At 50.0% G+C, this 24,625-nt stretch overlaps 9 protein-coding genes across 9 annotated transcripts; 3 read left to right on the top strand and 6 right to left on the bottom strand.

Annotated features, from left to right (window-relative positions):
- Positions 1 to 36: 36 nt before the first annotated feature.
- EDB91DRAFT_1349549 (uncharacterized protein) lies at positions 37 to 3,229 on the bottom strand. The gene is made up of 9 exons (XM_041326024.1): positions 2,998 to 3,229; positions 2,838 to 2,915; positions 2,702 to 2,781; positions 2,579 to 2,649; positions 2,246 to 2,528; positions 1,959 to 2,194; positions 1,643 to 1,907; positions 316 to 1,590; positions 37 to 260 (listed from the first exon to the last, which is right to left on the bottom strand). The coding sequence occupies exons 1-9, from the start codon at positions 3,044 to 3,046 to the stop codon at positions 222 to 224; spliced, it is 2,376 nt and encodes a 791-aa protein (XP_041173231.1). The 5' UTR covers positions 3,047 to 3,229; the 3' UTR covers positions 37 to 221.
- On the bottom strand, positions 3,224 to 6,577 carry EDB91DRAFT_1156350 (P-loop containing nucleoside triphosphate hydrolase protein). Its single transcript, XM_041319629.1, has 15 exons — positions 6,314 to 6,577; positions 6,159 to 6,249; positions 6,000 to 6,098; positions 5,830 to 5,940; positions 5,655 to 5,758; positions 5,467 to 5,579; positions 5,260 to 5,411; positions 5,078 to 5,211; positions 4,968 to 5,020; positions 4,592 to 4,914; positions 4,302 to 4,537; positions 4,145 to 4,249; positions 3,986 to 4,063; positions 3,558 to 3,864; positions 3,224 to 3,497 (listed from the first exon to the last, which is right to left on the bottom strand). The coding sequence occupies exons 1-14, from the start codon at positions 6,475 to 6,477 to the stop codon at positions 3,564 to 3,566; spliced, it is 2,064 nt and encodes a 687-aa protein (XP_041173230.1). The 5' UTR covers positions 6,478 to 6,577; the 3' UTR covers positions 3,224 to 3,497; positions 3,558 to 3,563.
- Positions 6,578 to 8,197: 1,620 nt separating this feature from the next.
- On the top strand, positions 8,198 to 10,123 carry EDB91DRAFT_1059159 (uncharacterized protein; the record flags this gene model as incomplete). The annotated part of the gene is made up of 9 exons (XM_041314224.1): positions 8,198 to 8,341; positions 8,400 to 8,544; positions 8,791 to 8,939; positions 8,991 to 9,128; positions 9,184 to 9,295; positions 9,349 to 9,461; positions 9,526 to 9,695; positions 9,761 to 9,903; positions 9,966 to 10,123. 9 exons carry the CDS (start codon positions 8,198 to 8,200, stop codon positions 10,121 to 10,123), a joined length of 1,272 nt encoding a protein of 423 aa, XP_041173229.1.
- A 1,379-nt stretch (positions 10,124 to 11,502) lies between these two features.
- On the bottom strand, positions 11,503 to 12,781 carry EDB91DRAFT_1059146 (uncharacterized protein; the record flags this gene model as incomplete). The annotated part of the gene is made up of 3 exons (XM_041314223.1): positions 11,503 to 12,184; positions 12,232 to 12,455; positions 12,524 to 12,781. 3 exons carry the CDS (start codon positions 12,779 to 12,781, stop codon positions 11,503 to 11,505), a joined length of 1,164 nt encoding a protein of 387 aa, XP_041173228.1.
- Positions 12,782 to 12,821: 40 nt separating this feature from the next.
- On the bottom strand, positions 12,822 to 15,671 carry EDB91DRAFT_744373 (uncharacterized protein). Its single transcript, XM_041328261.1, has 4 exons — positions 15,453 to 15,671; positions 13,260 to 15,400; positions 12,980 to 13,201; positions 12,822 to 12,923 (listed from the first exon to the last, which is right to left on the bottom strand). The coding sequence occupies exons 1-2, from the start codon at positions 15,565 to 15,567 to the stop codon at positions 13,287 to 13,289; spliced, it is 2,229 nt and encodes a 742-aa protein (XP_041173227.1). The 5' UTR covers positions 15,568 to 15,671; the 3' UTR covers positions 12,822 to 12,923; positions 12,980 to 13,201; positions 13,260 to 13,286.
- Positions 15,672 to 15,741: 70 nt separating this feature from the next.
- EDB91DRAFT_743853 (kinase-like domain-containing protein) lies at positions 15,742 to 17,861 on the top strand. Its single transcript, XM_041328260.1, has 10 exons — positions 15,742 to 15,926; positions 15,984 to 16,260; positions 16,313 to 16,408; positions 16,462 to 16,553; positions 16,611 to 16,735; positions 16,872 to 17,029; positions 17,093 to 17,179; positions 17,227 to 17,326; positions 17,377 to 17,590; positions 17,646 to 17,861. The coding sequence occupies exons 1-9, from the start codon at positions 15,841 to 15,843 to the stop codon at positions 17,445 to 17,447; spliced, it is 1,092 nt and encodes a 363-aa protein (XP_041173226.1). The 5' UTR covers positions 15,742 to 15,840; the 3' UTR covers positions 17,448 to 17,590; positions 17,646 to 17,861.
- Positions 17,862 to 18,259: 398 nt separating this feature from the next.
- On the bottom strand, positions 18,260 to 19,507 carry EDB91DRAFT_1338748 (DUF367-domain-containing protein; the record flags this gene model as incomplete). The annotated part of the gene is made up of 7 exons (XM_041325632.1): positions 19,271 to 19,507; positions 19,186 to 19,223; positions 19,019 to 19,125; positions 18,810 to 18,946; positions 18,593 to 18,755; positions 18,423 to 18,535; positions 18,260 to 18,378 (listed from the first exon to the last, which is right to left on the bottom strand). The coding sequence occupies exons 1-7, from the start codon at positions 19,467 to 19,469 to the stop codon at positions 18,260 to 18,262; spliced, it is 876 nt and encodes a 291-aa protein (XP_041173225.1). The 5' UTR covers positions 19,470 to 19,507.
- Position 19,508: 1 nt separating this feature from the next.
- Positions 19,509 to 20,617, top strand: EDB91DRAFT_1156313 (uncharacterized protein). Its single transcript, XM_041319628.1, has 4 exons — positions 19,509 to 19,663; positions 19,771 to 19,916; positions 20,074 to 20,503; positions 20,559 to 20,617. The coding sequence occupies exons 1-3, from the start codon at positions 19,582 to 19,584 to the stop codon at positions 20,182 to 20,184; spliced, it is 339 nt and encodes a 112-aa protein (XP_041173224.1). The 5' UTR covers positions 19,509 to 19,581; the 3' UTR covers positions 20,185 to 20,503; positions 20,559 to 20,617.
- On the bottom strand, positions 20,473 to 24,299 carry EDB91DRAFT_1156304 (glycoside hydrolase family 51 protein). The gene is made up of 19 exons (XM_041319627.1): positions 23,692 to 24,299; positions 23,611 to 23,631; positions 23,396 to 23,455; positions 23,305 to 23,340; positions 23,088 to 23,249; positions 22,696 to 23,033; positions 22,592 to 22,645; positions 22,384 to 22,481; positions 22,247 to 22,320; positions 21,996 to 22,194; positions 21,882 to 21,940; positions 21,709 to 21,827; positions 21,544 to 21,652; positions 21,412 to 21,497; positions 21,313 to 21,356; positions 21,218 to 21,260; positions 21,048 to 21,164; positions 20,546 to 20,988; positions 20,473 to 20,491 (listed from the first exon to the last, which is right to left on the bottom strand). The coding sequence occupies exons 1-18, from the start codon at positions 23,810 to 23,812 to the stop codon at positions 20,761 to 20,763; spliced, it is 1,968 nt and encodes a 655-aa protein (XP_041173223.1). The 5' UTR covers positions 23,813 to 24,299; the 3' UTR covers positions 20,473 to 20,491; positions 20,546 to 20,760.
- Between the last annotated feature and the right edge of the window lie 326 nt (positions 24,300 to 24,625).

Here is a 24,625-nt window from a genome sequence, read left to right as displayed (position 1 = left end):
TGCGTTCATGATGATACGGGTCCAGCGAAGGTAACATCCAGAGATGAGCAGTTTGATTTCACTACTTGAACTACTTAGCCTACGCAAAGCTAGCACCTCAAAATTAAGACAGATATTGTTATATCCTCAGTAAATGTTTAGGTCCAGATCAACCTCGTCAATGGCCTATATGAGGACCGCCAAATTTCCTTCGGTCTGCATTAGTTCATGCAGATACATCGCTACGCGCTTGCTAATGATGCCGGTTGCACATGAGAAAGCTATTCCTCGCAGCTTGAGCATCACACATGACAAACAGATCACGAGACGACATACCGTATTCTCCAAATCAGATATCCAGTCTGCATGCATTCTCTTCCATTTTTCATAAAGCGTCTTGACAGTGACCATGGTCAACTCATCGGCTTTCTTTGCTACTCTCAAGCTAGAGACTTGCTCCTCCGCTTCAGTCAGACTGACCCGAAGATCATTACAAGTGACCTGCTCCGCGGTGAACAAATTCTCCAAGCGCGCAAAGTCGTCTTTGGACTGGTTGAACGCATCGAGGGCACTCTGCTGAGCCTCGTTCGCGCTGCGAAGGTTCCATCGAAGACCCTCGATTTCACCTTCCAGAGCTGTAATTCTGACAGTAGACCCTTGCGTTTCGTTGTCGCGCAGAATTTGCAGTCCGTCAATTTTCTCGAGGAGCCCGAGAATGGTAGACTGCGCCTTCACGTGTTCGGCTCGTGATGCATTCTTCATAGTCGCAGCGGCATCCTCCAAAAACTGCCTCGTCGCATCAGCGGCGAGCAATTTCGACGACAATTCTCCCTCCCTCTTCTCAGCGAACGTGATCTTGCTCTTCAACTCTTCAATCTCCTTCTTGGATCCACCTAAAGCCAGCTGAAGCTGACCATTGAATCCATAGACTTCTGTGAGTTCAGCTTTGAAGTTCTTGACGGTGTTTTTGGCCTTAGAGAGCTGTTTCTCGAGCTCGTTGGTAGCCTCGGTCATGACGAGGAGCTCCTTAGCGAGCACAGCGCCATGTCCGGCTTCGTTCTGCGCAACACTTAGGGCTTGTGTAAGTTCTCCTTGTCTTTCTTCTGTGGTCTGCACGAGTTCCGTCATGCGCTCTCGAAGGGTTTCTTCTCCTCTGCGAGAACTAGCGAGCTCGTCTGTCAAGCGCCTATTCTCGCTCCGCGCAGCAATTATTTCCTCTTCCAATCCCCGCACCCTGGCGGTAATCTCATTCTTGCTGCGCAAAAGTGTCTCGGCTTCTGTTGAAATGGCATTCAACGAGGTGTCCTTCTGAGCGAGCGTCTTCTTAAGTTCGATGGCAGCTTGCTCGTTCTCGAGAGCTGTGTTTTGGAGTTGGGTGATATTGTCATCACGATCGGCGAGGCATTGTTGAAGGTCGCGCTTCCGAGATTCAAGTTCGTTGATCATGGTCTGACGGTGCTGGGTTTCGCCCTCAAGATCGGCTACGCGTGACTTGTGGCTATCAAGCGTGCCTGTTAGGATGTCATGCTCGTTCTGAAGTCGGGTCACCGTATCTTTGAGAGTTTGGCACTCAGTCGCGCACTCCGCGATCTCCAGTTTCATAGCATCAATCTCAGTGGAGTGTCAATAAACGAAGTAGGACATTGTGATATGGCGAGCTTACGGTGTTCGTCCAAGCAGGCTGTTGCGCTTCAACAATCTCTGGGGCCCTGCGGTCTGGCAGAGATTCAGGAGTACGAAGATGTTGGCGCTGCTGGTCCGCAAATACATCTTCGTCGCCTCCGTACCTCCGGTCGCATTCTGCATCAGGAGAGCTTGGTGCAGGAGTGGGCCGCATAGAGATATCGTGAATAATAGAGCCCGATTGGGTCCGTATCACACCTGCACCTTGCCCTGCAGGCGTTCCAGCGCGTGGTATCTGGACATCACTTCAAAGTAACAAGTTATAAACGGAAGATGCAGAGGTTAGAAGTACTTACAATGTCGGGAAATCAAGCACCGGAAATTCTTCATCCATGTTGTGCTGGAATTCCTGATCATCCAATTCCGTCAGTTCTTCTTCTTGCATAACCGCGCGCGCCCGTTGAGCTGAGAGCTTCAACGTCCTGAGTTCATCTTGTACGTCGCGCAGCTGCTCCTCGCGGTTAGCAAGTTGAGCCTTCAGCTGTTGATCCGTAAGTTTTGCCCGTTGGAGCTCTCGGACCTTAGTTTGGAGCTACGTGTAGTGGTGAGGCGTATATTCTAATACTAATGACGTAAAACAAACCTCTGCCTTTGTCATCTTTGTCAAGGACCGCTCGGGAGACTTGACAGGGGACGGTGCCCGTCGCCGTCTCTTTGCCCTAGGACTTCCGCGCACGGAAGCGCTATCTTCCTCGACTTCTTCCTCGCCAAGAACCGACCTTAAACGAGACGCGGATCTCGCGCGCTGCCGTTTATGTACTGATGGAGAGAAATGCTCGGTGACGTTTTTCCAGACAGCGTCCTCTTGTGCAGGTGATGCGTCCCCGGTGGCGGTCGGAAGGAATTTGCGACGAGCATAGGAGAGACTACAAGGGGCTTGGTCAGACGTCAAAAAGGTCTTAGCGGCTGGACTCACGCTTTTTTACCTTCTGGGGTCATGCCTACATGCCCATTAGAGTCAGCGGGCTGCAAAACTCCCTGCTCTTCCTGTTCCCTCGACGTCAGTAGATTTCAGACAGCTTGGAGTAATGACGCGTACAAGTTTCTTAACAGCTTTTCCTACCCATGATGCCCACTGAGGTCCCAGCTTATCTTTCTTTTCTTTCGCAATTTTTCTCACTGGCAAAAAAGGCAATGATGAGCAACGATCGCTTTGCCGAACATGAACACCTCACCGTGCGCACGAAGGGTAGCGAGGTGGATACTGTGCCTCCTGTGCTCTTTCTGTGCCTGCGAAAATGCGCTCAGAACCCCTAGATCGAGAGTCGTCAGTATCAGGGATGCCCTTTGCCATGCCCCTCCGGCACGCGTTAGAGGAGGACAAAAATGACTCACGTTCCGCATACGTATACTTGGACGTCTTTTTGGATTTCGAGGCAACCATAAGGCTTCAGTGGTACTTCAAAGTCTCTGTTCGCTGGTTGGGATGGTGGTGGATGTAAATTGAGGGAAACAGGGGGTGCGTCTTCCAAATTTCGCGTGGGAAGAAGTGGAACACGCCACTTGACTACTTAATGAGGGGCGCGCCCGAGCACGTGCTACACGTGACTCGAGATGACTTGTTTGCTTTGCGCCTTTCCTTTTGCGTGCATGCGGGGTTCCCTTTCTTGGGTAGTTCTCCGAAGCAACCCTGAAGTAGGCGCGGAGACAACGTCACGGTTCCTGTGAAGTACTATCCCCAACGAGCGCTCAACAAGCGGCTAACTAGTTGAAGTTCCATTCCGCTGCCATTTCCGAAGTTCTCAGATCAGGACAGTGGGTTGTCCGCACTGGAGGTGACTGGTAGTCCATACATACTTCTTAGCTGATAGGCCGAACCTATACAAAAGTAGAACCTGGGGAACTAGTAAGCCAGGTGAAAAATAAATTACAACAGTTATACATGTGTAACTGACAAAGGCTCATATGTCTTCCTCGACCTCGACCTCGCATTTAACTCTCTTTTGCGGGGTCTCCAGCACAGCCTGCGCAACATCCTCCTCAACTTTGAATCTTTTCAATGGGTTTGCAGATCCGCTGGACTCGCCGTCCAGCATTTGATGGATCCCATCCATCGGTACATCTTCCTCATCCTCGTCTCCACTCATCACCTTGCCCACCGCCTTGCGCTTTCCAGCCTTCGCCTTTTTCGCCTTTCTGGGCTTCTTCGGAGAAGGGACGAACTTGCTGCCATTCTTCACCGCCCACTCGATTTCGATGACTCTGTTCCTCGCGTTAAGCCACGCGCAGACAAGAAAAGCAAGCAAAGAAAGAAAGATGTCAGAATTATAGCTTCGACCCGGATAGCATACAAAGAAAAACATGAATAATGAAAAGTATCCACCTCTCTTTCAGCTTGACGTTGTCTGGAACATACGTCTCGGCTTTGCGGTATAGGTCGAGCGCGACTTGAAGATCACCCCTATTAACGTAGTTAGGTATAGTATACAAGGAGCGCTGTCGTCGCCGCGCGGGAGATGTTGCGCACGATGAGGACACGTACTTTTCGGAGTGAGCGCGGGCCAGCATCACGTACGCGCGGCCAGTTTTCTTCCGCGAGGCAGGTGAAAGCACGTCTGCGAGCTGAAGTTCTTTCGTCCCACGTTCGCTGTCAGTCAGTCAGCATTGTGGCATGACCTCGGCTGTTAGTGCAGACATACTATTTCTCTTCCAACTCCTCGAGCCTCGCACGAAGTTCACGATCCAGATCACGGTGCTGTGCCATAAGCGGGCTAAGCACCCCGGTCGGAAGTCCTTGGTCCTCTTCTTTCAACTTGTCTTTTTCCCTCTCTTTCTGAAGTTTCACCTGCAATGCGATATTCTCTTTCTCCTGTCGTTCAAGTTCTTCACGCTCTTTGAGACGGCGTGCGACTTCAGCTTCAACAGCCCTAGCGATCTATAGATCTGTATTTAGCAACGCAGGTAGGGTGATCGAGAATAGGAGGCGCACCCGCTCATCAATTTCCTTATCTGTCAACTGCATCATCCCTGAGCTACCACTTGTGTCTGCTCTCTCATCAATAGGTGCAGGCAATGCAGAAGGACGACGGCCCCTCTGTCCTCCAAATACCCCAATGCCACTGGCCCGTGGCACACGAGATCTGCTTTGACCTGCGCCAGCAAGGCTTGCTCTAGGTGCGGCGCGGGCGACGCTGGGCCGTGGGCCACGTGATGGACCTGCGACAGCTTCCAATGGCTGAAGTACGGCAGGTGAGAGTTTCGGAGGTGGTGGTAGGATTGCTGCGAAGTGGGGTTTCGGTTGAGGTCGGATGTCTACAGAGCATTAAGTTCCCATTTATGTGACGGTTTGGGTAATATCAACGCACCGCGCTCGTTCACCACTGGTTTGTTCTCGACGTTCTTTGTCCGCACTGCGAAGCTGAGAGTAGTTTTGAGTCAGGCTTAAGAATTTGAGAAGGTATGCACGTGAGCTCACTTCAGCGTGTTCAGCGTATCCTGCCTAAATTTCGTTCCAGGAGCAAGGTTGCAAATGAGTAATCCCACGGAGTTCCCGCCGAGGGCGTCTTGGAGGATGCGCGTGAGCTTGGAATTGCGATATGGTATTCGAGACTGCGTATGCCATCAGTCATAAGGCTTCGCATGAACCCAAAAACGCACAGCCCCCTGGTTTAATGCATGTACGACCTGCCCGAGGACACTCAGGCTCTTATTGATGGCCGCGCTCTCTGCCATCCGTGTGGGGTCGTTCCCAGTTAGCTTGTTGTTTTCTGAACCAGCGAGATCAACGAGGTTGATCTTTCCTGTCAATGCTAAGAGGACATATTAATCGCCCCGGGAAGATGGAAAATCAAAATTGGCCCTTACTTCTCTGTGCTGACGAATCAGTCATTGTTACCTCCAGCGTTAACATTGCATGTGAACGAGACGAAGAACGGTTGAGATTGGTTGCGCCCACTGAGCGGTGCTTCGATGCTTGGCTACATTCAGAGGTAAGCAGATGCGCTCTTGGATACTACCCCGAACGATGAAGGGGACTGGAAAAGAGCACATACGAATAGATTGCAACAAATTCCTCAACCGAGGTGATCGGTAAAGAACTCAAGTTTGCAACAAAGACTTGGCCTACATCGTTCTCTCGTACAGGGAGCTTTGGGGCCTGCACATCCCGAGAAAGCAGTTAGCCACCTTGTCATTGAAAAGTCCTAGGTCAGTAAAAGTTGAGCATACCGTCTCCCGATCAACTAGCAAGTCGTAACATTCGTCTTTATATATCTCCATGTACGATACTGCGAGCTCGACGTTGGACTTCATCAACGCTGCTTTCTGTTCGAACATGGCCTGTCACAGTGGCATTCACAATCACTTAGTGTGGAATATGCATTCGAAAATATACGCACCTCGACAACTCGTGGAATGACACCTGGGCATGTCTTTGTTCCTTGCATTGTGTGTGTTTTCCCAGAGGACGTCACGCCGTACGCGAAAATTGTCACGGTCTACGTCCATTTATACAACTAGTTGAGTCAAGCATTCAAAAGGAATGTTAAAGGACGCACGACGCCACTGTACACAACGTCAATGAGTGGTCTCACATCCTGCTCAAAGATCTCCTCTTGTGTAGAATCTTGGTCGTAGCAACTGGTAAATCTAAACGAATAGTCAGTCACTGCACCGTGCAAGAAGCATGCGACGAGAGAGAAACTACACATACGGAAAGCGAAAGACTTGCGTCGCGTCCCGTGGGTTAGGCACGCGAATCCACGACGGTCCCTCTCCGTCTTCATCGTGCGTGATTTGTATCCCTTGGTCGTCAATTTCGTGCTCGATACGAGGTCGCAGGCGTGCGGCGATCTTGATCTTGTGTGTGCCAGACATGTGTCTTCAAAGATGCCGCCTGGATTTGAAGAGGACTTGAGGACTCTGATTGCAAAGAAGTAGAAAGTTGCGGCAACGCGGTAAAGGGACGATGTCAACCATAACGCGCATGCACGTGACTGCTACATGTGAAGAAATTGTTTAAGCGTCAGATTTCTGAAGCACATCTTGACTATCTGCAGACATCATCACGGGCTAATGACAAAAAATCAGTCTGCTCATGTCTGATTGTGGACTGTCTTTAGATATATGGCCATTCATATCTTGTGGCTATTGTTACGAGGGCTATGAGCCCAAGCTGAGCTGGAACATCACTACTCTCGGGACATACAATACGCTGACACGACGCGGCAAGTTGTGTACACCGTCACACTACAGACACTCGGTCGTGTCAGGGTCTAAGGATCATGGCGTTCAGTTCTGGGACCATGCACCGCAAAGTGCGCTCCAAATCAAGTCCACGCTAATTCCGATATGTTGACGTCTACATTTCATTCATCAAGCTATCACATTGTCTCCAAGGCGTCATTCATTTGTCACGGGCAGCGGTGGTCGTTGTTTGTTCGTCGTGCTTGATATCACAGCCCAGGTAGGGGTTCATCTTTTTTTTTTTCAATTTTCATCGTACTATTGCTGATAGTCCCCGACTCTCTAAGAGATGGGGGTTTTATCAACCTCCCCACCGTACCTCCTATGTGTCGCAAACAGTCTCCGGTATCTAGTTCTGAATCATTGATCGCCCCTTCTGTCACCGAAAATGGTACTATTCATTCATTCCCGATACACCGTTTTCATTAGTATTGCATAGCCATTTTATGACGAACTGGGAATGTAACTTGAACATTCAGTAAAGCAAAAAGTAAGGTTTGAACTTCCTTCCGACGGTACTCGCATACTGTACTATGCAGTCACACGTAGTAGATTACAATTTGGGGAGCTCAACGCTAAGCCCCAAGCTGCCATGCGGACGCTGGAAGGTACTGGGTAGCAATATTGACATGTGTAGCTCCGATCAGACAGACTACTGGCAGCAGAGCCGGTGGTCCTATGATACCGTCGACGTCTCAACGCTTTACAGATATTATCAGAATATCCCAGATCCGGAAATCAGCCGGTTGGCACACCTTTTACAGACGTGCTTTGTCCGGATTAAACCTTCAAACCCGGTGTTGTTGTTTTCCATTACCTGCAGATATCGATTACCGAGAGGACCAGGTGTCAATCATACAATCGGGTTTCAACCTGTTTCAACATTCACTGACAAGCTTTTTGCAGTTGCGAAAAGACTTGGTTTGATGAACGAGCCGCCCCGCGGTAACCAGGGGTCGATAATGCTCAATGTTCTGATTCAACGTTGAATGTTGAACATTATTGCAGCACACCCATGGCAACACTTGATCTTCGTGCGAGCCAGGACCAGGAACGAAGTAAGTTACCACCAGGCGTCGCGATCAGAATGGGTCCGTTGTGTTACTGCTAATAATAGAGCTATCAGATAAATAAAAGCATGGTCGCTCTTGGGGCGCTTGTCCTTACCTTGTTCCTCACTTCCTCTCTCGGTTTTTGCTTCTTGTTAACTGGTCGTGCAGGTTCACTATCGGTAATTAGTTGCGTCAATTGTGTACACCTAGTAAGCTAATTATTCGTTCTGGTCAGGTCTGGGACCCTCGTTTTTCAGTGGCAGGAACACTCCTTTTTGTACATTCCTTCAACCTACAGGATGCGGCCTCCTACATATTTCGGCCTTCCTCTGACATTCCTTTCCTGGGCCTCGATCGCATTTTCACAATGTACGCTCATGATACCTCAGAATCCCCTTACTGCCCAGGGTCTCGCCACTCCATATGAATTGACCGGATGCAACGTAAGTCGCGTTCGTTTTCTTTCTTCAAGCGCCCAAGTCACAGTCTATCTTGCCTTAGCAACTTGATTTCGCCAATGAGGGGGTGTTCGTTGAAGCCGCGATCATCGATCCTGCGACTGGTGAAATTCAGATATACAATCCCCTGGTTATCAATGCTGGGATGGTGGCTGTCGGGACCACCAGCACCAGCACCAGCACCAGCAGTGGCAGTAGCACTAGCACTGGCAGCACCATCACCACCAGCCGCAGCAGCAGCGCGAGCACAGCGACTTCCAGTTCAGCTTCTGTGAAGGCAAACACCATCACCTCGACTTCGTCATCGAGTACAATTACTTCCAGCTCAGGTTCAGTGAAAACGAATAACGGCAACGCTGGCACCATTGCCTCGACCAATACATCATCCACAGCGACCAAAATGACCCCAGTTGCCCGAGCGGCTGCGACCCAAGGGGCTGGCTTTTTCATTCCCCCGATCGTTCCAACCCTCCCAGCCAACGCAGTCGTTGGTTTGTGGTTTGGATCTAACGCGCAAACTGTTACGCTCACGGGTGACACTGCAACCTGTGTCAATGGCTTGGGCACTTCAGTGTTTGGGCAGGTACGAGTATGGATTGCTGTATCTGGCGACTGCATGTGAACATTTATACAGTTTGCGTACTGCAATGCGCCAGCATGGTTTAGTGCTGCCAATACAGCGGTTCAGAAAGGTATGACGAAGGTTAGCGCCCCAGGCACAGGAGATGGTCAAGCCTGTCCTACCATTCGTGACTTCCGCATTGTCGATCAGGTCAGTATTGGGTGTGACCATGAACTTATGTCTTCCGCTCATAGTCGTGACACAGGATCAATCAGACAATGTCGTCACCACGTACCTCCTGGTCGGTGGCACCACTCTTGCTCAAAACACCCCAGCCAACTCTCAGGCGAACCCCAATGCGGAGGTGTTGTCGAACGGTGAGTTCAGCCCCATCGTGCCCCGAACAAACTCAGCAACTGCCATTGTCTAGCATCTGATAATGCCCTCATCAATGATTTCATACAGCCCACTCTTGGGTGTACTGCTTATACAAATCCTTGTACAACTTGCGCGAAAGGATCGGGGTCTGCCCTCGCCACTAACGTTAGTGTTGTACTTGCCACGCTCAATGTCAATCTGTAGTGACACTGGTGTTTCCCTGCCGCAGGAACTTCAGGCTTCATTTTTCCCCCCTGCTGGTGGTCCCGCAATGGTGCCTCTGAATGATCCTATGGTCCTTGTTAATGGGCAGCAGTCTCTCCAGAAAGTCAATCTATACCGAGCAGGTGTTAATCAAGCCCAAGCCGATAACGCTAATGCGTCGGGCACGACGTATTGGTATGTTATGTTGGGCTCAATCCGCATATATTCTCTGATTGATCTGTGATCTACGTCTTCGTCAGCCAACAATTTGCACAGTCAGGTCTTTTCATCTCCTTGAACCAACAACTGTTCTCTGGCACGGGGTCGCCCGCCGCTGACCAGGCAACGAATCTCTTCACTTTCCTAGCCATGAGGTTCTCTATGTCCTTTGGTCCAGTACCTGGTAGGTATTTTGACCAGTGTTCACTGCGATGCATCATTGATTTGTTTTTGCGTGGCATGTAGGTCTTGCATGCACGCAGCTACTGAACGCCAACAACCCGGTGACCCTCACGACTGATGGAAACGGTGTTGTGACGGCTGCAACAATCAATACGCAGCAGTTACAGCAGATTTTGGGAGGGGTAAGTAGATCCTCTGGAATTACACTGGTGGGTGATTAATGCCGCTCGTCAGACGACTACTGGCACCACCACGAGCGCCACCGTATCAGGTGTCCGTTTAGTGAGCACTTCTGGAGCTGCGACTGCGACTCCCCCGGCCACGACTGCTAGCAACACCACCAGCGCAACCCATTCGAGTTCTGGAACTACGACTGCGACTCCTCCAACCACGACTGCTGGCAAGACCACTAGCGTAACCCTTTCAAGTGTCCATTCAGTTAGCACGTCTTCTACTGCGACTCCCCCAACCACGTCTGTTAGCAAGACCACTAGCATAACCCTTTCGAGCATCCATTCAGTTAGCACGTCTTCTGGAGCTACGACTGTGACACCTCTAACCACGACTACTGGCAAGACCACCAGCGTAACCCTTTCGAGCGTCCATTCAGTTAGCACGTCTTCTACTGTGACTCCTCCAACCGCGTCTGCTAGCAAGACCACTAGCGTAACCCTTTCGAGTGTTCATTCAGTTAGCACGTCTTCGGGAACTGTGACCATTGCTTCCGCGACCACGACTTCAAGCGTAGCGGTCACCAGTCACCCTGTGGTTGCTATTGGGGTTACCTCCACCTTAGGTGGTACCTGTATGGTTACTGTTACGGTCACAGAAACTTTCTACCCACCCCAAGTAAGATTCAAACCGACTATTCAGGCTGATCTGCTGACCCAACCCCGTCCTTTCCTAGGCCTCTCCAACCAATTTCCATTTCTCCGGCTATGGAGGACATAATTGGCCCAGAGAACTTCCTGCAAGGGGGCATTCACGGATGCAAAAGAAGAACAGGCACTCGTCCAGCTGGTGAATGGCTATGCTGCTCACTGACGTGTTCATCATGAGTACGAGACGGATGATACCCCTGCAGTTTGATTTTGAATATCTGTGGACGTGCTGGACGTCGTCCCGGTGACATAAAATTGCTACTTGCCTTCGTATCGCTTTCGCGTTTTCACTTAAAGACTTCATTTTGCCCTTGTTCTTCGTTATCACAGTTTTACGTACCAAATCGTCCACGTCCTGTATGACAAGTAATGAACGCAGACAGTGGTGAGGAAGATGCACTTCAACTTCAAGTCTGAGACATGGGTTTTGTACTACTGAGTGGATCTGAGTCGTGGCTTGGATCAATCGTTCTCACATTCGAACACCGTGCTGACAACCCAGTGATGGTGTTTTCAGCAGTCTCCTGCACGTGTTGTAGACGTAAGGATACTCCGCAATGTCATGTCCAATTTGACTTGTGATAGGTAAGTGCAGCGGCCGTGAATGTTGACTTCTGCGTAATGGACAGCTCGCAGGAGTAAAGTAACCGCCAAGTGAGATGTCACATAGCTCTTCATGTATTAATTAACAAGGAATGGCTGAAAAGAGCTTTAAAATATTATGTAGCCCTTGCTCTCGCGAGCACAGCCCACACAAGCCCAGATACATCGTTTGCCATGACGTGCGCATCTACAACGTCTCCGACTGCGCTTTCCTCGACGCCCTCCACCCGTGCCTCAGCCAAGCGGCGCGTATTAGGTATGAATAGCAGTGTCATACATACCTCACGCTCATGTACGCGGTAGGTGAGGCGCAGCTCATTATCGGACTCACTATGCGCAGAGAGAAGCGAGACGAGTGCATGATGGGTTGAGGTCGTGGTTGAGAACCTGTGTAGAATCAGAGATAGATAGTTGCAAACGAGAAGTAGTCTGATGTTAGAAGTCGCGCACCAATCATACAGTCCAACCACTCTTCCGTCTTCTACTCTTTCACCCGCACCGACTTCCACAGCCTTTTCCACCTCCGCCCTAACACTCCTCAGCCTCTCGACTTCACCCGTCCCAACTTTTATCCGCTCTCGTACAGCGGCAATCTTCTCGTGCGCATCCGCGAGTTCCGCGTCTAGTGCTTGCATCTCTTCTACTTGGCCATCGAGTTGCTGGTTCGCTGTGGTTATTGTTAGTCGAGGATGGGGATGGGCCTGTCGCAAGCGAGTAAGTGTTAGACGTGCATCGAGTATCTTTTGTGAGAGCGTGGATGCTTGGAGAGTGAGGGTTTGTGCTTTCTTATAATCTACGCTGACTTTTAGTATGAAGCAAATGGAAAATGGAGAAGTTCAGGAGACACGCCTTCCTCTACAAATCCAGAAAGTGCTCGAAGATCGTCCCTTCTTTCTGCTAGCTTCGCTTTGTGCTCACGTAGCGCAGCCTTCTTCTCCTCATTCTGTAGTCGGAGTTCTTCGTTTAGCGCAGGTGTCACTAGCGGGGCGTCGTCGCTGACAATGGTCTTCACATATTTATCCTTTGCATTCTGCTCGAGGTAGAGAAACTTGAGCTTCCTTAGGAAAGACTATAAAGAGTCGCCGGTTGAATCGCAGATAAGACATCGTGCACGATTTGGACATTTAAAACACGCACAATCTGTGCTTGCACATCACTCTCAACGATCTTAGGATCTTTGAGTCCCAGAGTGCCGTCTTCACCAACCCATTCCTCGATCCCATCCCACGTATGTGCGGATAGCTCAGCGCGGGCATTGACTATTCGGAGTCCCGCTTTTACATCATCCAGCGTAGTCTGTAGGTTTCTCGCAGTGGTCAAATGTGATGCTAAAGACGTCGAGTCCCCTGCAACTCTGGACGTGGTCAGGTCAATGATGGGAGTAGGTTCAATCATGATTATCACAGAAGAGCATGGCTCTGAGACAAGTCGCGACTTGACGCGGTCACGTGGTCACGAGCCATCTAATAATAACACTACCCCTTGGCAGCGCTTGCTACATAGTCAACATCAATCTCCGGTAGCGGTGGGATAGGGCCTTAGTAGAAGCAAAATATATCAGAAATGTGAGTAAAAAGTACGTAGTTGACCTACTGGCACACTCGTTCATAAATCTGTGGAATAAACCGTCCTGCAACCACTTGCCAAAAAAAAAAACACCTTTTACATGCGCCATCTAAACCATTAAAGAGAGCTCAAGGTGGTATAAATATATTTTACGTAGATGATCTGACGACCCCCACACATACATACACCGTCACCATGCAATACAAGAGAATGAGGTATGGCGTCCCCGAAACCAAAGCAGAGGCGCGGCTAGCAATTATAACAACAACAATTCGTCATCGCGTACACTTGCTGTTACAACACTTACTTTTACTTCTACGCGCAGCTTAGTACATCATCCATCCATACTGAATAGCTCATCATCATCTGCTGTAACAACAGGCTTGCTCAATGGGCTCTGGGCGTGCCAGTTCCGGTTGCCAGGTGTGCCACGTTGGATACCGACACCCAGTGGCGAGCCTTGCGTTGGCGAATGAGCCAGGCCGGTGTTGTTCAGCGGCGAACGCGACGTTGCCGCCGCAGAGTACGACAGCCGTGAGAACATCGACTCCAGGCCCGCCATCGAGCTCGAAAGAGGCACACCTCCATCTGCAGCGAAGAGATGATCGGAATGGTTCGCGGAGCTCCCGATCCAGTCTTGATTGAGGGAGTAAGGGTTGTTGTTGGAGCCAGGGCTGAAGGCTGCGGCTGAGGAGGGCGACATTGTCATTGGGAGTGCATGGATGCGAGAATAACCTGCCGCAAGCCCCTGCGGCAGGCTCTGCCCCGGTGCGTGTGCCTGCAGAGCACGGATGGAAGGGGAGATAGCAGCTGGACGCTCCTCACCCTCACCGCCAAATGGAATAGGCCGCCCAGAGGCGTGTTCGTCAAACGGCGGGCGATGCCCACCGAGGGAACTGATCCGTGGGGGAGAGAATGAAGTTGGGGGTGGGTTCTGAGGGGTGGGTGGTTGTAGGGGGGAGCCAGCAGGTCGGCCGAGACCAGAAGTAGAACGCTGGATGCCACTTGGCTTTGAGTTAAGGTAATACTGGTGTAACGAGGGGAGAAACGCGGCAGAAGCATTAGATGGAGAAAGAAGGGATGAAGATGGGTTCACGTCTTCATTAGTAAAGGAGCGTCCTCCGAAGCCGCTCGCGGATTTGAATGAACTAGGTGTGCCGACTGCCAAATTGAATGCATGAGATGTGTCAGGGGAACCGGGAAGCCCGCCGGACCGCTCTGCCCAAATGGACTTGACATCACCGAGAAGCGAGGTAGCTGGCACGGAACGTGAATAATGGTGACGAGAGCCCTCCGCTTGCGAATGCGCAGTGAGGAAAGGGGGGTCAAGGCCAAGACCGTTGTTCTGGACCTGAGCAGAGCGGCCAGAATTTGTACGCGACATTCTGCGCGAGCGTTCCTCGGGGGTCAAAAGGTCATTGAGGGAGCTTGGCAGGAACTCCTCGAGGTCCTCGTCTTCAACAGCAACCTCATGGTCGGGACCACGCACATTGAGACTACCGTCCCCACGGTTGACAACCTGCGAGGGAACAGGTCCCAGTTCTGTTTTCCACGCACCGAGGGACGCGGCGAGCCCGGAACGACGTTTTGTATCTAGTATCAAGGGTTGGGAATCATAGGACTGGAATACAGACTGAGACTGAGCAGGTAACGTGGAGGAGATTGCTGGAGCGGCAGGCGATGTGGCAGGTGAAAATCCATTAGCGAGTCCAGTGCGGGGAAGGGAACCACGTGGCGGAGATCCGATGGGGCCAAGATCCGCGGAATCTGTGGGGCGATGTGATAGACCGGAACGTCGGGTGCTAGGCATGCTGAGAGGGAGAGTTGGTGGGGATGGACTTTTGTGCTCTTCCTTGAACTCGCTATCTTGAGCGGGCACCGGTGACTCGGGTTCGGACGGAGGCGTAGGTCGTCTCTGGAGAGGCGCTGCTGGCAACTTTTCTGTGTCATCTGGAAGGGTAAACGACGCAAAATCGGTGTCGTTGAGGGGTGGGGCGGGGGCGGAAGGGGAAATCGTGGCCTTTAATGGCATAGAAATTGGAGGGCGAGTAGAAGCGGTGAGAGACCTTGTGGGAGCGGTGGAACCTGAAAAAAGACCCCCGCGAACATTGCCAGCAGCAGAAACACCGCCTGAACCATGATGCGCATGAGTATCTTTCTTAACACTCCTCCCTGCTTTTGCTCCATCCTTTTGACCTCCACCTCCCGCGGCGTTGGCAGCGAGCTGGGCCGACTTCTTATTTTTCCTGTCCATTGACATGCTCTGGCCTGGAAGAACGTGGGCTAATGCACATTTATGGGCAAACTTGCAGTTTCCCTTGACGAACCATGCGCAGACGTCCTTCTGGTGACCAGGCTCTTGGACTGCATGGGAGAATGGACAAGAAGAGCCTGCTGTGCAAGCGCCGACCTTGAAGAATTTACAAGGTACATGAGATAGATCTTTGGCTAGAGGAGAAGAGATTAAGTCTTGGAGATGAAGAGTAGAGAAGACTATTACACTTTGAAGAAGACTTAGACTTGTGAGATTTGTCCTTGTCACGTTCAGAATCTTGATACCTTTCATTCTCATGGTCTGAAAGTTTTTCAGGATCCAATTTTTCGTTTGAAGGCATGATTGTCAGGAAGATGAAAAGAACGGAATTCAAGGAGAAACGGAACGAGTAGGAGAAAACCCAAGGTGCCTTGCAATATGCTAGGTGCTCTCAGATTGCTCGTTAAAGGAATTAAATTATTATCATTTATCAATTGATAAGCGCATCAGCTAAGGTAAAAATTAGCCGGATGACCCCGATCTCAACCCCCTCAATAATACTTATCCTTTTACTTGTTGTTCGGCATGTACTGTCCATCCATCGCTTTCCATCTTCCGTGAATATTGACTGACCATGGATATATCACTCGAGAATTTCTGTGACGATAAATCTTACCAGGTGCTCGAGCTCATCGGAGAAGGTGCATACGGTATCGTATGGTATGATTGTCATATTACTATGCTACGACGTTACAACCGTCTCACTCGACCTCTCAGCTCAGCAATACATAATCCCTCACAACGAAAAGTAGCTATCAAACGTATAGCACCATTCGATCACTCCATGTTCTGCCTACGCACCTTACGCGAGATAAAACTCCTTCGTCATTTCCGTCACGAGAACATCATTTCTATCCTCGACATCCTCCAACCCCCAAACTTTGATCAATTCAGAGAAGTATATCTTGTTCAAGAACTCATGGAAACAGACCTCCATCGCGTTATTCGTACACAGCAACTCAGTGACGACCATTGTCAGTATTTCATTTATCAGGTACGCTAAATAACACATATACACCAACTACAAGGACGATCCTATTTGTCAGGCCTTGCGTGCTTTGAAAGCACTGCACTCCGCCGACGTTCTCCACCGAGACTTGAAACCTTCCAATTTACTATTAAATGCCAATTGCGACCTCAAGGTACCTGTCATTGACATCGCTTAATATGTGCACACACTTTAATCGCCCCCTAGGTATGCGACTTTGGTCTCGCTCGTTCCGCTCGACCACCACCAAATGTTGCTAATGACAGTAGCACATTCATGACAGAGTATGTCGCGACTAGGTACGATTAACATCTAGTTCTCCACAGAATTTGTCATAACCATCCTGGCATCTCAAGATGGTATCGTGCACCTGAGGTCATGCTCACCTTCAAAGAATATACTCGTGCCATTGACATGTGGAGCGTCGGATGTGTCCTCGCCGAAATGCTCAGCGGGAAACCTTTATTTCCCGGACGTGACTGTATGATTTTTTCCCCTTCATCCCTCACTTAGTCACTCATGTTTTTTGATTCCCATCCCCACATCAAGGTAAGTATAATCCAAATCATGCACACATTTTATAAACCCCGCGTCCCACCCCGGCCTTCTTAAACTAGATCACGACCAGCTATCAATTATATTGGACATCCTCGGCACACCCTCCATCGACGACTTCTACGCTATCTCTTCCCAAAGATCACGAGAATATATCCGTGCACTGCCTTTCCGCAAGAGCAGACCATTTTCCCAGCTCTTCCCAGCCGCCAACCCTCTTGTGAGTCGTCGTCCCATTTTCTGCTCACCTGGCGCCCGACGGCTGAGACGTTCCTTCCCACAGGCAATAGATTTCCTAGAGAAATGCTTAACATTCAGCCCCAGACGACGAATAACTGTCGTCGAGGCTCTACAACACCCTTACTTCGAGGTCCGTGTTCCCTTCTCAATCTCTTCCCCCCTGACCCTACCCGACAGCCATACCACGACCCCGACGACGAGCCCGTGGCTGACCCTATCGACCCCTCCTTTTTCGACTTCGATAACGGCGAGGCTCTAGAAAAAGAGGACCTCAAAGGTACGTCGAGATGCCACTCCAATGAGTCCATTCATTGAGCGAAGCTACAGTACTTATTTACAAGGAAATCACAAATACGCAAGCATCCCAGTCATCGCTCTTGTTCGCTGCGGATGCCTAAACGTATTTGATATTGATACCCTCTAGTGTAGCATCGTATTCAACGAATATTTGGACTTGATGTATATGGGACAATATCACATAAACGTAGCAAGAAATTCAAAAGGTTTGATACGGAGCGCTATTCAGGACACTACGCCGGCAGTGAGTATGTGCAGTGGGCAAAACCGAGAGCATCAGTTACTTACCTTCACTCCAGCACCACCGTCGCCACATCCCCCCCGTGTTCCACGAGATGTTTCTTACAATACTATTCCACACATTTACGCTCGATTTTGCGTCGTGTAATGTTAGAACATTTGATATAGGTTCCTTCGAAGTCGTCGCATTGGACGAACTCCAAGTTTTGAGAACACCCGCATCCGTAGGTCATGTATTTTTGGGCACACACTGGGAAGAATTCGAATTTGTTGGTGACAAGACGAAGCGAGGACAAAGGTACTTATTGCTAGGTAAATTGTTCAGTTCTTGACGAGCTGCGTCAGAGTAGCACTGCAATATATATTCGTGTCACATTACTAAGATTTAGAAGCAACCTTTAGATCATGCAGACCGGGGTTGAGCGATATCAGAGCCTACTCATAATAGTCAGGCTAAACCCTTTATTTTGAAAGACTGCACGGATTCCTCTAATCAGGAAAACTAGGCTACCGACCGGTCAACTCTGCACCGGATAAGGGAGTTCCTGTTTGAAATTGTACCAGATTGGCAAACAGGGAATCAGGACCGGGCCCCCTCAAGTAATGCCACCGCGAACCACAACTTACGCGGACTCACGCGATACGCTCCGTGGGCCCACCGTGATCCGGGAGGCTACAACGCCTCCGTGTTGTCCTCATCGCCCTCTGATGCGGAACTTGACCCATCATCACTGGATATGTCGTGATTAGGATTCCGGACAAGAAGATCCTCAGTACTCCCAGCTTCATCTGCTAGGCATGAGCTTGAGATACAAAACAGAAAGAAATAAGCAAACCTTTCACCCTGCGTGATTCCTGGTAGCTCTCCTCGAGCTCTGCTATGATAGTCTCCTGCATCGCGGCAACCTCCTCTGCTGATATGCATGTTTGGTATCGTCTGAGGTATGGACTACAAGATCGAAATTTGAATTAGCACAGAACAGTACCATCCTAAAAGGAACCGTACCTATTAACCCGCCAGAAAGCATCGCCCCACCCAAATGCACTGAGCAGAGTCTCTGCATGCTGATCGAATCCTGTAATGTAGAAAGTCGCTGCAAGCGCCTCGACACAGTTCAGTCGCCAAGGCTTGCCGTAGTTGGTGGGGTTTGTTGCAAGCAGGTAGGGGACTGCCAATGACCCATCATTCACCAGAGATATGTGTAAGTGAACAATGGACTTACGAAGCCGCTCGTGCGGGCTGGCGATTTTCGAAAAAGGGACGTCGTCTATGCGGGCCCAAGAACATTCGACGACGGCGATCCCGTCTCGCCCAACGATCTCTCTGTCTGCAGGGCTCACGACGAGGGTTGCCTTTGGTCTGTCGCCAGAAAAGTATTGATATTAAGGTAGGGTGAATGGACGCTTATATTGAAAAGCGAGGCAGACGCACGATACAACTACCCCTCGAAATCTAGACCCCACCCTCAGCTCTGTTATGAGACCGAGGCGGGCGAGTTTCTTCCCAGAGCATCGACGTGGATCGCAATGGTCGAAGTCCTTGTTTGTTTAAACGACGTGTCATGACCGCTATAAAAGCACAATGGCAAATGGACTCACCCACATCGCCACCGGTACATCAATGTGCGGTCGCCCAGCTGTGCGCTCATGAGTGGCGGTTCGACTACCTCGGTAAATTACTCGCATTCATCATCTTCACCTGAGGAACGGTCTGAACTTTCATCCTCGATGATGCTCGAGGGCTTAGCGGCGTCCTCAGGAAAGCTAGGCAGTGGCTGGGATTGCTTGGAGGCTCTTGCACTCCCATGTCGCTGGGCGCGTCCACCACGCTTTGGTCTGTGCACACGGGAGGAAGCGGCGTTTGATGTGTTCTTTTTGCCCATGATCCAGTGTATTGGCGAGTTCAAGCTCTCGAGGAACGAAGAAGGCGGGTTGCTTATGTAAGCAAATGGATGATATTTCGAAAGTCTGCAACAAACTTGAAGCCATTCATCAATGTTCTTCACGGCCGTCTGTCTTTCGAAAGCTTCGCGGCGTGCTTTGACTCCGAAGCGGGGGAATAAAGATTTCTACAAAGGTGCGTCTGACAACTCTTCCTGAAGTTGTGTAACTCTTCTCGCTGTCCATTTCTCGTTTGACAGTTCGGCTGTCTTTTCTCATTTTCATCGCTCACACTGCACGCAGGAACTAGACAAGCCTTCCTCCCTGGTGGACACCGCACAGGTGCCCCAGGAAAACATGTTATCCGAGGCGCGTCGAAGTACCGTCTGCTAGACGAGAAAGTGAGGGTGTTTGTTGCACCAAGCATAGAGGAGATCAAGAAAAGCGAGGTACGCGCTATATCTGTTATTGGTTCACGCTTTCTGACTATTTATGTTGTCCTTTTGATTTACATCTCTTTCTTCTCTTGGTGTTACTCGCGAACTTGTACACTCCTCCCCTCGACCCAAATCATTTGCCCGTCGTGCGTGGGTTTCCTGATATTAGCTGAAGCCATACGTCGGGAAGGACGTCAAGCTCACAATGGTACAGAAGAAGGAGCTGTGGAATATCATGCCAAAGCCTCCCGCATCGTTGCAGCCCGCTCTATCAAGCTGAACGAACAACTTTTAATTATATTGTCCGATTCTATGTACTATATCTTAGAACATAATATCATCCATACCTCCCGTTGTAGCACTTGTTGTAGGGAAGCTCAGCAGGATCAAACAAGGAGCGGGTGCCAGGGTCCCGGCAGCGTTCTTCATGCCATACCATTGCTGATTTATGTTTAACTTTCACCCTCCAGGGCATGCCCACGCCTGGACTGTGTTCTGACTCAACCTGGGGGCCTGGCCCACCGATGTCAGGACAGTGGATCCAAGTCGACCTCATCAAACCTGACCTCCGGTGTCTGGACCCAAACCTGGGTAAAATGGTTCGTGTCTTAATTTTCGTCCGCACGGTGTGGCACACTGACCCATGTTCCATAGGCAGTATATTATCACTGCCAATCAGTGGTCCTAACTTAGAAAGCGAGGAACTTTTTGGCGACCAAGTTTGCCATCATGTTCAGTAGCTCATGTAGGTTGACATTGAGTCGCAAAAGAAGCAAAGACATCAACCACCAGCTGTGTTTATTTATGTATTTGTCGCGGTATGACGTGCATATGTTGCCAAGCGGTACTCTATGCCCTACTGCAGCTTCACCCGCAGCACGTTGACACTATACGCTGGGGCAGTGTATGGGAAGCTCTTACCAGTTTTAATCTGTGAAGTGACGGGCTTAACGGTGTCAGGAGCCTCAGGCGAGTTGCTTGCAGTGGCAGACCCCGACAGGACTGTCGCAGTGCCAATGCCGTGAACACCCTCGAAGGGAAGCTCGAATGACATGTCTTCAGCTGACGTGCCCGTATTCGCAATCTTGGTAACAAAATATGAGCATCGTTACAAACACTGATGGGACCGTGAGCCTTAAATACCTTGATGATAACCGTGTTGGTGGGTGCATCACGCGTGACACTCCAGTGGAGTGACACGGCTTCTGCAATATGCAGGGTACTTGGGAGATATTCAGTACCGCGGTTGAGACTGAAGAGCTGCAGCAGATGTGTAAGGGACGTGACTCTACTCAGATACCAGATATCATTACCTGCTGGGTATAGAAGCTGGTTGAGGGGTACACCTGTGATGCACTGACGGGATATGAATCTGATGCGCATCCTCGATTGCTTATGAGTGACTCACTCGAAGGAAATAAGGTTGGGCGTCCACTTGGAGTCGGCAACGTTCTATAGTGCTTATATCAGTGTTACTTTTATTGCAGCATATACGAAGTAAGCTGACCATTAACAAGGGAGCATACGACGCAGCGAAGATAATATCACTGTTACGCTCGAGACCAGTCATAAATGCGGCCTCTCCTGAAGACCCTATCCTGGCGTCAAATATGATTCAATACTATGAGAGAATACGCACCTTGCATATCAGGGTACATGAGGCGACCGTAGGCAGATGTGCCATAGAGATTGCTGGCGTTGGTCGACACGACGGCATATTCACCCGCGAAGTAGTAAGTACCATCGCGCTTTTTGTCGTGTCAGCCTGCCAGTAGTGTGCGATGCGAATGCAGAGCGTACTCACCTCGAAAGAATCGTAGTAGAACGCATTTTCTGCGAACCAGCCAGGCGTCTGGTACACGTGATTATCGTACTGCTTTGGGATGGGGTCGAGCTTGTGGTTCGATGAGGTTGCAATGAACTCTACCAAAAGATGCATCAGTCAAGGGCGAGCCCGTGCAGCATTGCAGCGCTCACTCAGTTGAGGGAAATTAGCTGTCAGGTTGCCCGCGAAGTGTTTCCAGCGGTAGATATACCTTGTGGTGTATCATTGACATGCTCGTTCAACGTCATTTTAGGTGAAACACTCACGACTCCGACGCAAAGAAGTCTTCGTTACCGATCTCAATATACTGCAGAGGGAATGGCTCTGGGTGGCCAAGAGATGCACGCAGGGCAGCTGGTTCACTCTTTGCGTGGTCACCAATGACAAAGTTGATCTGGTCGATTGCCTGTTGGATGTATGGCGTAAGCTCGTTTTCAGGGAGGCTTTCTCCGCCGAGCGAGTACCCTGTGCGTGAAATAAGTACACAAATCGCATGAAATGCACGCCTGTTACCTACCTGCCCAGACAGCCATAATGGGCTCCATTTCCATGTCTTCGCAAAGATACATGTATTCGAGAAGACCGAGACCGCTGAGAAAAGGGAAGGTAATTTGTCATTGATAGCAGAGTCAAAGTCACGAGAACAGTGCGGACTCAGTGTTAATGTATCCCCAGTCACCCATGCGTCCTGGACGGTCAATAAGATTGCCTACCGTCGCATTCCATTGCCAACGTGTAGAAACGCTTTGGCCCTGAGGTGGCATTAATGATAGAGTCCACAAACAGGCGGGACGATAGTATTTATGCTTACCTCCTACAAAGATAGTCAGCATGGATGGATATGGCGCTATATGGAGTTTACCAAGTTGTTACCACCAGGCAAACGGAAGAACGAAGGCTTCATGTCATACAATGTCTGTGTGCTGCTGTTAGAACACGTTGCTTGCACTCCATATGAAAACACACCTGCGCGATGTCCATCCGCAGACCATTTGCTCTGCCCTTAAACGTCGGAGGAAAGAGGGAAAACATTGCGAAGTTAATCGTCTCTTCGCTAGCACTGGCGCCATCGACCGTGACCGTGAAGTTGTTGGCGACTGACGCTGGGCTTGAGGTAGGTGTAAGAGGCACCGCGACCTGCGTCCAGGTTGTGGTGGAGCCAGAGACAGGGACAGAAGCGCTTGCATAGACTGAGCCAGTAGACGACCGAAGCATGACAGTGAGCTTTCCAGAAAATTTGGATGCGCTGGGGAATTTGTAGTAGAAAGAGGCGTTGTAAGTCCAGGAGGAGTTGACGTTTATGCCTGGAGGGAAATGAGTGAACTCGGTGTACAAGTTCCGAGGTTAGTCGTACATACCCCAATAGCCCTCATTGCCGAACCCAACTTGGCCGGAGATGCCAGAAGGGATGGTAAGCTCAAGGGAATTGGGGAGGGCATTGGAAAGCGGGCTGGGGTCAGCAATAACCTTAATGGATGCGCCGTTGATCGGAGCCCAGGCTAAGAGAGCAGCATCTGTGTCTAGATACAGGTCTCAGCGATTACAGTTCGAAAGATATTGATCCGTGGATCTTACTTGGTTTCACTTGCTGGAAGGCGCGGTTTTGAAGCACTTGTAAAAGGACTTCAGGAGCATGACAAGGGCGTGAATTCGATGAAGCACTTACACTCAGCGTAAATACCACCATCACCACTCTGCGAACGATGGTAGACATTATTTAGAGGCGCTCAAAAATAATATTCATCCTCTTACATGCTATAATGGTGGGAATTGCCCATGAATGAGCCAATGTGAATGATAACAGGAAACGTACATTGATATCCTACAAGTCGCCGATATGTTGCATGTCAGAAAAACAGCACGGCTTTCATAATTATCTACTTGCCTCGAACATCTGTCCAACTAAGGACAGTGTATTTTATTTAATACAAAATAGGGTCACGGATAGATGTCACAACTCACACAGAAGAGGCGGAATGGTATGGGCAGCCGTGCCATTAACATCGACAGTCGTCACCGCAGCAACACAACTAGCGAAAACGGCACTTGCGAGGACACCACGACTCAGGAAGCTGGACAGCATCTTGCAACCCAATTGCCGGGATACGCATAGCCCACTGAATGCCCTTTATAATGAATGGCCATGCTGCCAGGGTAGACCGCCACGGTCGGGCCCGGCAGAACTACATGAAGAGGGAATGGCCAAGACTTGCCAGCGGCAGTTCGTGCAAAATGTTCTCCCCGAACACTTGAGTCGTCAAGCAATTGATGCGGATGTCGGTTTACTCTTGTTTTACTCTGTGAAAATTCATCTTACTGTCAACACTGATTGGCAGTGACGACTGCTAGTGAGCAACAGGTGGCGAGCCTTGATGGAAGCTTCTGAAGACTGGCACTGGGCCCATCAGCAAATGCGACTTTGCTCATAAGTGCTTTTGAGCAGTTTGCTTTTGGTTTAGTTCGGGTTTGCGTTCCAGGGAGCATACATTTTCGGTTATGTGTTCAGCATCTCCACCAATCGCATGAGTGCGCTACTGAAGTCGTAAGCGAAAATCATGGGTCTTTTGCTGATGTGGCAAGAAAGAAGGATCGTCTAATTAGCCGCCGGCAGTACTTCCGCCGGTCATTCTGTCAGCGGCCCGGGCAGCAACTTCGAGCTCCAAGTTGACAACGTTTCCAACTAGGTCCTGTGGCTTCCGGCAAGCACTCAATTGCTCTCTCTAACGGGCCTGAATGAACACAATCTTCCGATGTGGACGAGCAGGCGGTGATTAGGCTACGGGTGTCCGACTCATCACAGGCTAATGGATAATGCTGTACCTAGCTGCAAGCACGGAAATGGTTTGTGCCTCCGTTTCAAATACTTGGGGAATTTGTATACTGATTTTTCAGTGTT

The sequence above is a fragment of the Suillus paluster genome, assembly GCF_016628075.1.
Source record: "Suillus paluster strain FC165 chromosome Unknown EDB91scaffold_68, whole genome shotgun sequence".
NCBI classification, from domain to species: Eukaryota; Fungi; Basidiomycota; class Agaricomycetes; order Boletales; family Suillaceae; genus Suillus; species Suillus paluster.
Note: the sequence above shows the minus strand (reverse complement) of the source record. Positions and strands in the feature narration are given on the sequence as shown.

Bases quoted from the DNA above. Each gene is read 5' to 3' on its own strand.
- EDB91DRAFT_1156313 (XM_041319628.1), top strand. From the start codon at position 19,582: ATGTTCTTCACGGCCGTCTGTCTTTCGAAAGCTTCGCGGCGTGCTTTG. The intron at 19,664-19,770 runs GTGCGTCTGACA...CACTGCACGCAG, and splicing joins GAATAAAGATTTCTACAAAG to GAACTAGACAAGCCTTCCTC. The intron at 19,917-20,073 runs GTACGCGCTATA...TCCTGATATTAG, and splicing joins AGGAGATCAAGAAAAGCGAG to CTGAAGCCATACGTCGGGAA.
- EDB91DRAFT_1349549 (XM_041326024.1), bottom strand. From the start codon at position 3,046: ATGGTTGCCTCGAAATCCAAAAAGACGTCCAAGTATACGTATGCGGAA. The intron at 2,650-2,701 runs GTACGCGTCATT...TCGAGGGAACAG, and splicing joins GAAAAGCTGTTAAGAAACTT to GAAGAGCAGGGAGTTTTGCA. The intron at 1,908-1,958 runs GTAAGTACTTCT...GTTACTTTGAAG, and splicing joins GTGCTTGATTTCCCGACATT to TGATGTCCAGATACCACGCG.
- EDB91DRAFT_744373 (XM_041328261.1), bottom strand. From the start codon at position 15,567: ATGCCTTCAAACGAAAAATTGGATCCTGAAAAACTTTCAGACCATGAG. The intron at 15,401-15,452 runs GTAATAGTCTTC...CTTCTCCTCTAG, and splicing joins GTCTAAGTCTTCTTCAAAGT to CCAAAGATCTATCTCATGTA.
- EDB91DRAFT_1156350 (XM_041319629.1), bottom strand. From the start codon at position 6,477: ATGTCTGGCACACACAAGATCAAGATCGCCGCACGCCTGCGACCTCGT. The intron at 5,759-5,829 runs GTATGCTCAACT...CGGGATGTGCAG, and splicing joins TGCTAGTTGATCGGGAGACG to GCCCCAAAGCTCCCTGTACG. The intron at 5,412-5,466 runs GTAAGGGCCAAT...ATGTCCTCTTAG, and splicing joins TGATTCGTCAGCACAGAGAA to CATTGACAGGAAAGATCAAC.
- EDB91DRAFT_1156304 (XM_041319627.1), bottom strand. From the start codon at position 23,812: ATGCTGTCCAGCTTCCTGAGTCGTGGTGTCCTCGCAAGTGCCGTTTTC. The intron at 23,341-23,395 runs GTAAGTGCTTCA...TCCTTTTACAAG, and splicing joins TGGTGGTATTTACGCTGAGT to TGCTTCAAAACCGCGCCTTC. The intron at 21,941-21,995 runs GTGAGTGTTTCA...ATACACCACAAG, and splicing joins GACTTCTTTGCGTCGGAGTC to GTATATCTACCGCTGGAAAC.
- EDB91DRAFT_743853 (XM_041328260.1), top strand. From the start codon at position 15,841: ATGGATATATCACTCGAGAATTTCTGTGACGATAAATCTTACCAGGTG. The intron at 16,261-16,312 runs GTACGCTAAATA...CCTATTTGTCAG, and splicing joins GTCAGTATTTCATTTATCAG to GCCTTGCGTGCTTTGAAAGC. The intron at 16,409-16,461 runs GTACCTGTCATT...ATCGCCCCCTAG, and splicing joins ATGCCAATTGCGACCTCAAG to GTATGCGACTTTGGTCTCGC.